General features: G+C 32.5%; 1 protein-coding gene across 1 annotated transcript in view; it reads right to left on the bottom strand.

The window, feature by feature from the left end:
* Positions 1 to 71: 71 nt before the first annotated feature.
* The window catches only part of LOC136036548 (homeobox protein Hox-B7-B-like), a 38687-nt gene continuing 25853 nt past the window's right edge, over positions 72 to 12905 (bottom strand). Inside the window, exons 2-4 of the mRNA XM_065718852.1 lie at positions 10571 to 10766; positions 6604 to 6727; positions 72 to 308 (exon numbers count right to left, since the gene is read on the bottom strand). Coding sequence (XP_065574924.1) covers positions 72 to 308; positions 6604 to 6727; positions 10571 to 10766 — 557 coding nt within the window. The remainder of the gene's footprint in view (positions 309 to 6603; positions 6728 to 10570; positions 10767 to 12905) is intronic.

A 12905-nucleotide genomic window follows, 5' to 3' on the forward strand; every position in this document is an offset into this window, starting at 1 on the left:
AAGAATTGAATGAAATTTTATAAAAGAAAATTTTATGGAAAAAATGATTTTTTTAATACATAGAAAATGTGCTAAAATAGGGTTTGAAAGTTTTTGGAAAAAGAGTAAGGAAGATTTCTAATCAAAAGTTTGCCCCGAGCACAAGAGAGGCCAGAACTGCCACTGAAAAAAACCTTTATTAGCTTGGGTTCTCCACTGCTAAAAATTTCCCCTTTTATTTTTCTATTACAAGGGTCATAACTAGCCTGATGATGTTGAGTTGTCTTTTCATGCTTTCTCCATTTTGCTCTTCGGTTTTGAAACCAAACCTGAAATTAGATAAGAAACAAAAGTAAGCTACATTATTAATTCGATTTACCATAAGTATTATTTTTTTTTTTAATACAAATGATGTATAAGGGTCAACTTGTATTGGGTTTGTATTTTGTTTGGTGTATGGTTTTCTGCATATTGACGATATTAATATGGATTTTTTTTTTATACATCTAGTAATAGATTTCTGAAACATTCAAAATTTCACATACCAGTTTAGATTCAGTACAAGATGGGTATAAACCAATGTTCGTAAGACAGAACGTTCGGTCGTAAAAATCTGGAACTTGGGTAACTTAAAAATACGTTCCTAGCTCTAGTTTTCTCTTTAGGAGTTTCTCTTTAAAACTCATTCCTCTAACACCATATGGCTACTGATATCCCCAGAATGCTCATACTGCATTAGAAAAAAAAATCAAGATGATCATTACAATCTGAACCATCCAAGGTAAGAAATGCACCTCCAGAAGAATCACAATAAAAGCAATCCCAGGACAAGGGTCTTAATTTTTCAAATAACCATTTAATAAAAAAGCCTCGTAATAGTTTTTTTAAAAAGATCAATGTATTAGAAATTGACAGAATTATAGCAAAATAGGGGCTTACAATCTCAAATACTGAAGGGTCCAGGATGAATTCCTTTGGCCCGTTTTCTCTCCTCCTCTCCTCGTGATAAGTCACAAATATGAGCCTACTTTGCTTTTTTTTTTGCAGAAAATGATTCTCGGGTGCTTTGGTAAAGTGTGAATATAATCCATTTTCAACACCCTTTTAGCTATAGATAATAAAATTTGTAAACAGTGTGCAGTCTCCGTCTTCTATCCCTTTTGTCAAGAGTAAGTGCGTTCTATTTCAAACCCCTTTGTTCAACAGTCCATACGCTCTGTCTCTGATCCCTCTTTTGTCAATAGTTTGTCCGTTCCGTTTTGAAATCCTTCGGCTTACAGAATAAATGGTTCATCTATAACCCCTTGATGATGATTTTTATTAAGTGATTAAACTTTTACAAGCATTTCGCTGCTAAATGTCTACAAACTAACACTACAAAGAAAAAAAAACTAGAATAAATGAAACTAATAAATGCTACAATCAAAGGGAACAATCAGCTATAAATATCAAATATTAACATCAAACCAGTCTTCTAGTTGAATACCAAAATCGGTTAAAACATTTCCTTAATACTTTATCAGAAATCACTGAACTAGGACAAAATGGGAAATTAATTCCTAAAGAATGGAGTCCTAGTTCCATACCAAAACGTTGTAAGAAATAAACAGGACAAGTAAACAGGAAGTGGCTACAAGTTTCACTTTAAACACAAATACACTCTCCGCTTCTAGCTTTTCAGATTTTATTTAAGAAATAATTTAACCGACAATATCCTGTTATAACCCTATTTATAACCCAGTATTGGCCACTACTGTGTACGCCTCTATTTTATACCCTCTTTGTTCAATTAAGACTTCCCTCCGTCTGTAATCCCCTTTGGTGCAGAGCGCCTATATTCTTTCTGTAATCCCCTTTGGTGCAGAGCGCCTATATTCTTTCACTAATCCTCTATGGAGCTAGGCTTAGTAAATAGGTCAGAGTAGTCTCTATTCTAATTGCATAAGCAGTGAGTTGGGCTCGCCCCTGACCCCCTTTGCTTAATGCTAAGCACACACTTTTCTCTGAACCCCTTTGGTTAAAAATGTTTTAGTTCTATCTCTTATCACAAAGGTACAAAATAGGCTCAATCTTTCTCTTACCATTTTCGGTCGAGAATGAAAAAGATCCAAATTCGATCCTCTATGGTGAAAATCGCGGTGAGAATATTAGTCATTACAATGAACTAAGTGCAGATTTCATAAAAGGTGATTGATTTAAAGCAAAGTTAGCATTTAAGTAGTTCGGAGCATATTGGTTTCTTATCTTAGCCTTCCATTGAAACAAGTTCAGGATCAAATCACATTAAGTCGATATTTCAAAGATAGTCTTTGATTGTCCACGAGGCTGGTATTTTAAGATTTTAAGGCTGTTGATTACAATATGAGGCATATATAAAAGTGAAAATTCAATGCAAAATACTTGTTTTTAACAGATGGTTGAATGCAAATGATTTAAGAGGTTTTTGATTGTTAATCTGAGACTCATAGATCGATATAGGGTTCTAAAATTAAAAAATGCAAGACATTCACGAATAATGTTGGGTTTTACTTGTGTAGCTATATAGTCCTTACTCTAGCAACTAACTCCAACAAAAAAAAAATTCATTAAAGGCAGCTCCGCAAATAAAGCAGTTTTCTAACGAATTAGCCTACTTGTTTTCAGCCTAATTTATTTTACAGATATTAATTTTTAAATTCAGAGATTTATAACGCTGTTTTTTTTTCGTTGAAGATGTGAATTTACTCCCTAAAATGTGTTCCAGTCAGGATAAAGGCAAACCGTAAAACTGGGAGGAAAGTGCTACAATTTTATATTTCTTTTGTAAATCCTACTTACAAACATGTTATAACAGGGGACTTGTCAATAATAAAGCAAGATGATCTTCAAATTATAATGAATAAAGGGGCTAATTTCCGTCTTTCTCATCATCTGAAACCATCGAGTGTTCTTGATGGCTTGGAAAATGATTTTGATTTATTTATTGATAAGTGGTGTAAGAAAGAGAATAAAAATAAAGAGAGTTTTCAAAGTTGGAAGAATTTAATTATTAGTAGAATAAGAAATAAAATATATTATAACTTAAAAAATAGTAACACTAAATCATTATTTTATAATGCGAAGATTAAACAAGCAATTGCTAATCTAAAGAATGAATTTGTAATTGTGCCAGTGGATAAAGCTAATAATAATTTTGCCATAATTTGTCAGAAGCTGTATTGTGATATCTTAAAAAGGGAGTTATGCACAACTAATGTTTACGAAAAGGTAAATATAGAGGATGAGAATTTAATTGAAAAGACTGAAGAAATACTTTTTAAAAATTTTAATATTAAAATAAATGACAATGATAAAAAGTTCCCTTTCCTATATTGGACTGTAAAATTTCATAAGAATCCCCCTAAACCACGGTTTATTGCTGGAGCAGCTAAATGTCCAACCCGCATTGCTGCTACTGACCTCTCTTTAATTTTAAAGGAAATTGTAAATAAACTTAAAACCTATTGTTCTGGTATTAAAAAATTTTCGAATTTTAATCCATATTGGAGTGTTAATAATTCACTGCAGGTGATAGATTCTTTAACAATGGTTTCAGCTAAAAGAATTGAGTCTTTCGATTTTGCGACAATGTATACTAATTTATCACTTAATGTAGTGTTTGATAATTTAAAAACTGTTATCAAGAAATCTTTCCTCTTATCTAGTGAAAGGTTCTTAAAAATAGACACTTATAATAAAAAAGCTATATGGACAAATTGCTTTAATACTACAGTTAACTTGAGATGTTAGAGCTTGGATATGATTTTTGAGTTATTAGAATTTGTTTTATACAATACTTATATAAGATTTGGTGGTGATTTGTACAAGCAAATTGTGGGAATTCCCATGGGGGGGGGAATGCCAGCCCATTTATAGCTGACTTGTTTTTAAGTCAACTAGAATATAAATATATGATGGATAAGAATAATCCAATTAATTTAAAACATGTTTTGTCAAATAATAAAAGATATTTAGATGATATTTTGGTCTTAAATTGTAAGGTATCTTAAACTTAAACTGTATACATTGATATTTCTAAAAATATATATCCATCAGAGCTTATTCTTGAACCTAGTCATGGCGCTGGTCATGAAGATCATTTCTTAGATTTAAATATTAATATTTGTGATAATAATAGATTAAGTTTTTAAATGTATAATAAAACGGATGATTTTGAAGTGATTAGTTTCCCATTCCCTGAAAGTAATATACACTCAAATATCACATATTCAGCGTTTTTCTCACAGTTACTTCGTTATGTAAGGATTTGTAGTAATTATATTGATTTTAAAAATAGATGTAAAATCTTAAGCCAAAAATTGATATCAAGAGGTTTTTCTGCAAATAAATTAACTTGGCAATTTAAAAAATTTAGTTTTCATTATAACGAACTTTTAAATAAATATCAAAAGAATTATCTAGAAATACTTAAAGAAATTTTCAACTAATTTAGGAGGTTCGAGAATTGTTGTTGCAATGGTTTTTTGCAATGTGTTAATATTTGTGATTTGGTAAAAGTTATTATATTCAGTTTACATATTGTTGCTAAAAAAGAGGGATATATTAACAGGATAAGCTTGTTTTGGTGTTACTTGGTTGTTTTACATTAACTGTTTTTTTCTTTCATAGGCATGTATTTTGGGGGTGATACCTGACACGGGGATGCCATGGATATTCTGTGGTAGCCACAACACTTGGCTGGGTAGAGAATTTAGAGTGGCGAAACCCTATATAGGCCAGTGTATTCTCCTGATGAGCCCTTGTGTTGGGTTGTTGCCTCTGAATTATTTGTCTTTATTATTTTTTCTATTGTTTGGTAAATGACGACTTATACTTATTGACGACATGACTGCCTGTCCATGGATTATTCTTTATGGTTGATTGTGTATGGCTATGCTGTTTGACCTATGTGATTGTATGGATGAGTAGGGTTAAGGCCTCATTCAAGAGCTGGTCTATATTAATCACTAATTTAGGAAAACAGTCTTCCTTTTCTCCTTCTGTCTTTTTTTTTTTGTGTGTGTGTGTTTGTGCTATTGCATTGGTGATTTCTCTTTTCATGATATATATATATATATATATATATATATATATATATATATATATATATATATATATATATATATATATATATATATATATATATATATATATATATATATATCATTGCGCAAAAACAATGGCTTCCACAAAGTGCAATCAATTTTTTAAATTTTTAGACATAGACATAGGCATAGACATTTTTGTTTTCATCCAAAACATATAAATTAAACAAACAATTTACCATTAACGGCCACTCTTAAGACAAAAGAGTCCTGACTGTGGCCGGAATTTTAACCACCATGAATCTGCTAAATCATTTCCTCATATCTTTCCCCCGCCCCAAAAAAAGAAGAAAAAATCCTTGGGGGGTAAAAAATAGTTAATATTAAATACTAAATAAATAAATACCCTTTCCTCTAATTAGAAGAGACAACTGCAATAGGGAAGCTTCCCAAGCAATTTTTATTGTTATTATTATTTTGTTTTAAATCTAAATCAGCGAAGTTTTATTATCAAGGAAGAATATCTTAACGCTTTTTATTTTAAAATTTTGATTAAAATGATATTTTTCACTTTTTCTTTTTTTGGCCAAAAACTGTTTTTCTTAGTGATTTCTTTCTCATCTTCCATGTGCCTTCCTTGTAAGCTTTACGTCTTAGTGTTATACAGTAGAGTTAACAATATCTAGGCTCTTATACATAACTAGGCAGGATGCACACAAAACTAGTTTTTAGAAAACGTGATTTTTGTCAATGTAGTTTTTCTACAACTTGAATATTTACAGAATTTTCTTACATTTCTGAAAAAAATCATATTAGTTACCTAAAATCAACTTTAATGCTTAGTTTTCAGAGCCAAAAAGCTTAAAAGTAAATCTCGCGATTTTTGGGAAATCAGAATTTCTTAGAAAGTTATTTGGCAGTAAAGAGCATCTTTTACTTAAACTCTTTGGCAAAGAAATTCCCAAGGCTTCCTGCTGGTTTCATACAAGCCTTGACTTATTGAATATTTTTGCCTTCTTTTAATTTTTCGATAGAAAAATGATTAGAGATTTAGCTAAACTACCTTGTTGTCATATGAGGTCAGCTCATTTTAAGAAGAGAGAATTCAACTAAGGTAATAGCCATTAAAGAATGGAGCATTTTCATCCAATGTATATGAACATTTCAACGTCATCTCTGTACATTTAGAGAAGGAGGTTGGGCTAGTCAGAACAATATTGAGCTGACAAGTATATTAAAAATCATTTGATACAATTTTATCTTTTAATTTTTGACTTGCAGAATTAAAAGTATTTATATGGCTATTAGGATCAAAAAGTTGAATTATACGTAAACTTGAGGTGTTCTAGCCACTTTATATTTGAAGCATAAATACCATTTCTAAGGTTTAAGTTTCCACCGAAATAAATGGTTTTCGATGCTACAAGTGTTTGTATCTGAATAAGCTACGTCTCTTTAGATAGCAATTCACTAACAATAAATAGTGTAAGATTTCAAATTGATCTCTCACTCTTAGAGAAAAAAAATACAAAAAAGTTGAAACAATTTGATAAAGACTTACTTGAACCCGGGCTTCTGTTAGTTCAATTCTTGTTGCTAATTCTTCTCTAAAGAAGACGTCTGGGTAGTGAGTTTTTTGGAAAGCACTTTCCAGCTCTTCAAGCTGAAAATTTTTAAAAGTAGTTCTAGAAAAAAAAAACTACACCGTTTTTCCAACCAATCTATGTCTTATTTCAAAATAAACGGCAAAATTTAACAGAAGAAAATGTTTTACAGAGAGAAATAAGAAAAAAAGATCGAAAGAGCTTAAAAGTAAAATTTCCAAAAACAATTTTTAATACAACAAAAAATTTAAAAAAGGAAAGACCAGCTTCCTAGTATATGGTATGAATTTCAATGAAGGCAGGTCCTAACTTGATTTTCCTGCACCAACAAAAAGTTTTTTAAAACAAAGTAACAATATCCACAGATTAACCAAGTTTGGGTAAAACCGTGATTTAGTTATTAATTCCTATTTCTTCAATCATCATTTGATTATCGCGAGTCAAGTGGGGTGCTACATGTCTATACTTATATACTCCATATGGGGACAGGAGAGGCTCCGATGCAAGGCTACGGAACCAGCATTCCTATTGCGCAGAGTAAAAGTTTTGCCTTAATCTTATTTCCACAGGGTGTTTTATGTTCACCTATGTACCAAACTGAATAATGAAGCATATGTATTTTAGATAGACTATTCGTATAATTGAGCCGTCCTGGTCGGGTGGATTGGTGCACTGTATTTGGGATCCTTTATCCGGGAAGGCGAGGGTTCGAATCCTAGTCTACCCATTTAGCTTAAGACGAGAGTCAGTGGTGTGACCTTGTAAGATCAGCCAGAGTCGACCAAGCTCTAAATGGGTACCTGGAGAAATCTAGAGAAGGTAAACAGGAAGGGTGTGTGTGCGAAAGCCAATGATGGTTAGCCCCCAACGCCCCTCCCCCCACATTGCACTTCCTGGCTGAGGGGCCAAGAAACGAAGATCAGCACCACCGGTAGGGACTGTAAAGCTCAACTCCGTAATCATTTTTCTTTTATTCGTAGTAATTGTGCACGCTCGCTCATGGAACTGCACTCATCATATTGTTCCGAAGGGCAATTCTTAAGACTTTTTTTTTTACTATTTTGATAAAATTAAGTGATGCCATATAAAGCTTTGAAGTATATAGTAGAGACAAAAGAAGCAGAACAGGTGTTTTGTTTCTATCTGATCATTTTTCCACTTATAATTTGGTACTAGGTACCACATTTCATGATCGAATCACTGTCTCCTTGATTTCTACCGTCTCATTTAACGAGACATAGGAACGATTCAATGAACTCTAAGACTCATCGCTGTTTATTAAGTCTATGTGCCCAAAATGTATATTCGATTGGAGTTTTTATTTAGGACTTGTCAAATAGACCGATAACTCAAATTGATTATATCTTGTTATTATTATTATTTCCTATATTTATTTATTTTTGTAGACTGTCAGGATATTAGAGAAACTGTAGGTCAAAAATTTGTTTTTTTTTTTTATAAAGAAAACACTTTTTTCAACACCAAAACTAAATGCATAGTAACCTATACGACATTTTTATTGAGCCAAAATTGGACAAAACGAGGCAGGCGTAGACAAATTGTCCACGGGATTGTACAAAATATAACCGATATCGCTTCAATTGGCACTCAGATTTTTTGTAGACCATAAATTCGACTAAATTGTTGCAAGGAGTGACAACATTTTGAGCCGAGATTTTTATAGGGATGGGTCACCCAGAAGTAACAAAATATTTCTGAAGCGAAAAACCACGTACCTGAGATTGCACAAGTTGGAGCCGGAATTGCAAGATTTGTCAAAGGAAATTCCAAGAAATGTCACTGAGAATGCAATACAAATATGAAACAATGTATGCCAAGAGTAACAAAAATGGAGCTTGGATTGCAAGATAAGTCAATGTTTCTAGAAGACCCTCCTCCCCCAAAAAAATTAAAAAAAGATCTTTTTTCAATAAGGTGGTCTTAAATTCCTAGTTGAAAATATAATATAGCTATGATGAAAGTAAATATATCACTTAATTCTGTTTTTACGTTGTTTTATAGTTCAATAACCGCTTCTGGGGGAAATTATATTTCGAGCCCTTAATGGGACCCCCAAAGGTAAAACAGACCATAGCAACTAATAGCTTATAAACATATTTCTGAGAATAAGTATTCGGTAATAAAAAGTTGCCATTTGTAGCTAATTTGGTAATGATAATTTTTATTTTCCTTATTCTTAATAGTTCGTTTGGCTCTTTCTGAGTAATTCACCATATTTATTTTCATAGTAATATATTACTATCAAGACTAATGAAAATAGTAATTACCATTCCTGAATCAGCTAACATGGCAATGTTCCTCACTAACCAATTTTTATAAAAACATATTTTTTCAACTTTTGGCTATTATGATCTGTTTTGAGCCTTTTAAGGGCTCAAAATGTTATTTCCCCTGGAAGTAATTATCGAATTATGAAAGACAAAAAAAAGGCACAAAGTGATGCGTTCACTTTCATCCTAGCTAAATTATATTGTCAACTATAAATTTACCTAAGGTGGCTAATCACTTCACTTTGTTTTTTAGTTTAAACTAATTACTATGCGACACTAATGATTCGAAACGTTGGTCAGCCATAAGTATCACAGCCATAAGTATAAAAGCCATCTATGACTTTGGCTAAAATTCTAACTGATATATGTTTTGTATTGACCATAATCCCATGTAGCGTCACCATGCTGGTTGTTTCCGATTATTACCTTTTTATTCTCTTTTATTATTTTCTAAATAACTTCGAAGGGGCTTCTAAGAATGGTCTCTACAGAAAACTCTTTTACACCCTTAAAACAAATCCTCAAAAGTGTGCTAAAGGTAAAGTTCTGACAGAAACCAATGAATCCAATATAAGTTAGCGAAATAACTTTGATATGATTGGATTCTCTTTGATTTTATGGGGTTTAAATTATATTTATACGAATCTCTCAAGCCAAAAAAGATATAACTACTTTGTCTGGATTCTGACTGAAATGGATTTTTTTTTAAGCTTTAAATAACTGTATATATGAAAATCCTACCGCTAGATTCATCCAAAGGTCACAATTTCCACCCAATATTATGTCAATAAATTATTGCCTAAAGTACTGTTTTTTTTATGTTTTTGACCCAAGTACTAACAAAAAAAAGTTTACTGACAATCTTGGCTACTTTTCTTGTAACCTTGACTCCATTTTGTTCCTTCTCACTAAATTTTCTTAGAATTCTTGATGACAATTCCGTCAATCTTGGCCACCATTTGTGCAATATTTGTGCAATAAATATGGCTTTAGCATCATTTCGACATTTTTGGATGGTCTGTATTGCTTAATGAAAATATTGATTCCAAAGCTATCATCTCGGCTCTAACTAGTAGAATAAAAAAATCTGGATGACAAAATAGCATTATCATTTAAATTTTGTGATTTTTTTGGCATTCTGTGAATTTATGTTTTGGATTTTTGTCCAATTTAAACCCAATTGTATCCAAATTTGAACCAACCTTGATACAAATACATTAATAGTGGGCTAGGCTACAAATTATTTTACATTTCGTGGTCAAGGAAAAAGCTCCAATGAACGAGTCGATTTTTTAGAAATTTCGGAAATTTTATAAAAAGAATACGGGCTTCCTGTTTGTTTCTGAGCGTATGAATTCAAAGAAAAATCAGATTCTCAAGCTAGAAACAGTTTTTTTTCATGGGTTTCATTCAAGAGCCTTCCGGATTTCTAGTAAATATAATTTTACGAAGCAAATATCTCACTATGCCACTCCGCCTTTTACATTTTTTTGGGTCACAATAGTATTTGCTATGAAATGGCAATCAACAAAAACAATAGAACTTAACTTTCATAAATATTACAAAAAAAATAATAGCAAAAACATGAAAAACATATTTATCTTGAGTTAGAATAAAGGAAGTCGGATCTAACCTGTATCTCCTTTGCTTTCGCTTTGGATGCCCACTGATACGTTTTAATTTCCCAGTTCCAATGTCCCTGTCTTCCGGTGAAGGCACGCCTTCGTCTGAGGTACAAGAGATGGTTGGACTGTCACAATTGATTATTTTTTCATGCCAGTCAGACTTCTTGTCTTTCTCAATTGTGTGGTCACGAGCATATACAGTGTCTATCAGATAGAAAGAGGCATGAGTTTTCTTGAAACAGTATTAAGTAGCTTTTTTGGTTTAAAATACAAAGTATTTTATATCAAAATTAAAATAGTCGAAGTGAATTTTCTGGACATCAAAGTTTAAGTAGCAAATATGAACACAAGTTAGCTTTCAGACCTAAACTACTCCCCCCCCCATAAAAAAACACACACACACATGCGAAATCTCAAAATCCCGAATCTCAAAATCTGGTGAAAATTAAAAATGTAAAGATTCTTTTCTGGAACATATACCATTTTAAGCTTGCAAAGGCATGATAGTGAATTCATGAATTAGTGTTGGAGAAGAAGCTGTCAACATTTCTGAAAACATTACATTTCCAAAGTGTGTATCAAAGAATCATATTTTACCGCAGGAAGAGCCCTGTTGAAACTTTAAACGAGAAAAATTTACCCGCTGAATAAGAAAGGCTATTAGGGAGGTAATTACTAATAAGTACTTACTTATTGAAATGTTTGAAATGAGAAAAAAGAGTTACGTTAGAATTTAAAATAAAGAAGTTCCGCCTGTCATATCAGTGAGCCTACAATAACCCCCCGTCCCCTGCTTTGACTTTCTTTCTAAAACACAGACACGAGAGTAATATGATAAATGTTTTGCTTTTTCACTTTTAGTTTCCCTTTCTTATCATATACCTTTGAGAATGGAAGAGCCCTTTTTTGAATGTAAAAAATAAGCATTTTTTCAAACGTTGGTAAAGAGCTATGTTCAAACTTATAACTACCCGACTTCATCCAATGAATAAGAAAAGCTCATTAAATAATAAAAAACATTTTTGATTTAAAGTCGTTTTTAGGAGGGACAGCTCCCGTCTTGTCTAAGGTAAGTTTTTCTCGTTTTAACATTGACTTTAGTTGCTGTATTGTTTATGTCTGTTTTATGTTTCATTATGGTATTTTATAAGTTTCTATAAAATCCATCCATTAATCAATTGTAGGATTTTAATTTAAATTGAAACCAAAATTTGGGAATACAATGGTAGTTTTTGAGCGCAATAATCTTTTAAATTTGTCTCTTGTGAAGCTTAGGTTTTTATAGATTAGAGAAAATTAGATACAAATATGTTTATAAATGTATATAAGAAATACGCTTCATGCCCTATTTATCATAGACAGTGCAATAGTGGTGCGTAAGTAAAGAGCGATGTTGGCACAATATTTTTTCTTTTACAACAGGGCACTTCGTATCGAAGGAGCTGTCGCAGAAACTTCGAAAATAGCTCATTCAATTAGCAATTAATCAAGAGGGCAACTAACACCCCTCCCACGCTCACCATTTATCAAAACACATCCAATCAAGATTTTGAGATAGCCATTTTGGTCAACGTAGTTGAAAGGTCCGGAAATTATGTCTTCGAGGATGACACCCCCCCTCCCCTGACAGTCCTCTTGTCAAAGGCTGTAAGCTATGCCCTGGGGGCATATAAGGCTTATATAGAAAGGGTGATCGAAGAGGGCTCATTGCATTGTTAATCAGAAATTATACTACCCTTTTTAAGATTCAGAGTGACTGGAAGGTGGAAACCCCCCCCCCCAAAAAAAAAACAACCTCGTATTTTCCCGAAATGCAACTTATGAAAATTTTAAGATGGCCGTATGGCTTGTTGTCGTAGAAACTTAAAAAAAAGGCTCATTCGATCAGAAATTGAAGGGGCTAGTGCCCCTTTTAATAGTCATCAAAGTGATTGGAGGGGAACTAACCCCCCTCACACGCCCACCATTTCCCCAACGACATTCAATAATAAAATTGAGATACCCATTTTGTTCAGCGTAGTTAAAAGGTCTGAAAATAATGTCTTTGAGGATGAAGCCCCCCCCCCCCCCGCCACCATCGGGGTAAGGATTGTAAGTTATGCCCAGGGGCCATATAAGATTTTTTATAGAAAGAAGACTGTATAAACTTAGGAGGGGCTCACTGGATCACAAAATCAAAAACTTTTAATATTCAAACTGATTTTATTTTTATGTAAATTTTAGTTGTATTCATCATTGCAATGTTATTTCTTTGAAGTCGGCTTGTGGAATTGGTATTTTAAGAAGATCACACAAATTGTTTTCCTCTGCATGTTCTAAAAGCAATTCATTATTCAATTGTTC

This window comes from Artemia franciscana, chromosome 15, assembly GCF_032884065.1.
Source record: "Artemia franciscana chromosome 15, ASM3288406v1, whole genome shotgun sequence".
In the NCBI taxonomy this organism is placed as follows: Eukaryota; Metazoa; Arthropoda; class Branchiopoda; order Anostraca; family Artemiidae; genus Artemia; species Artemia franciscana.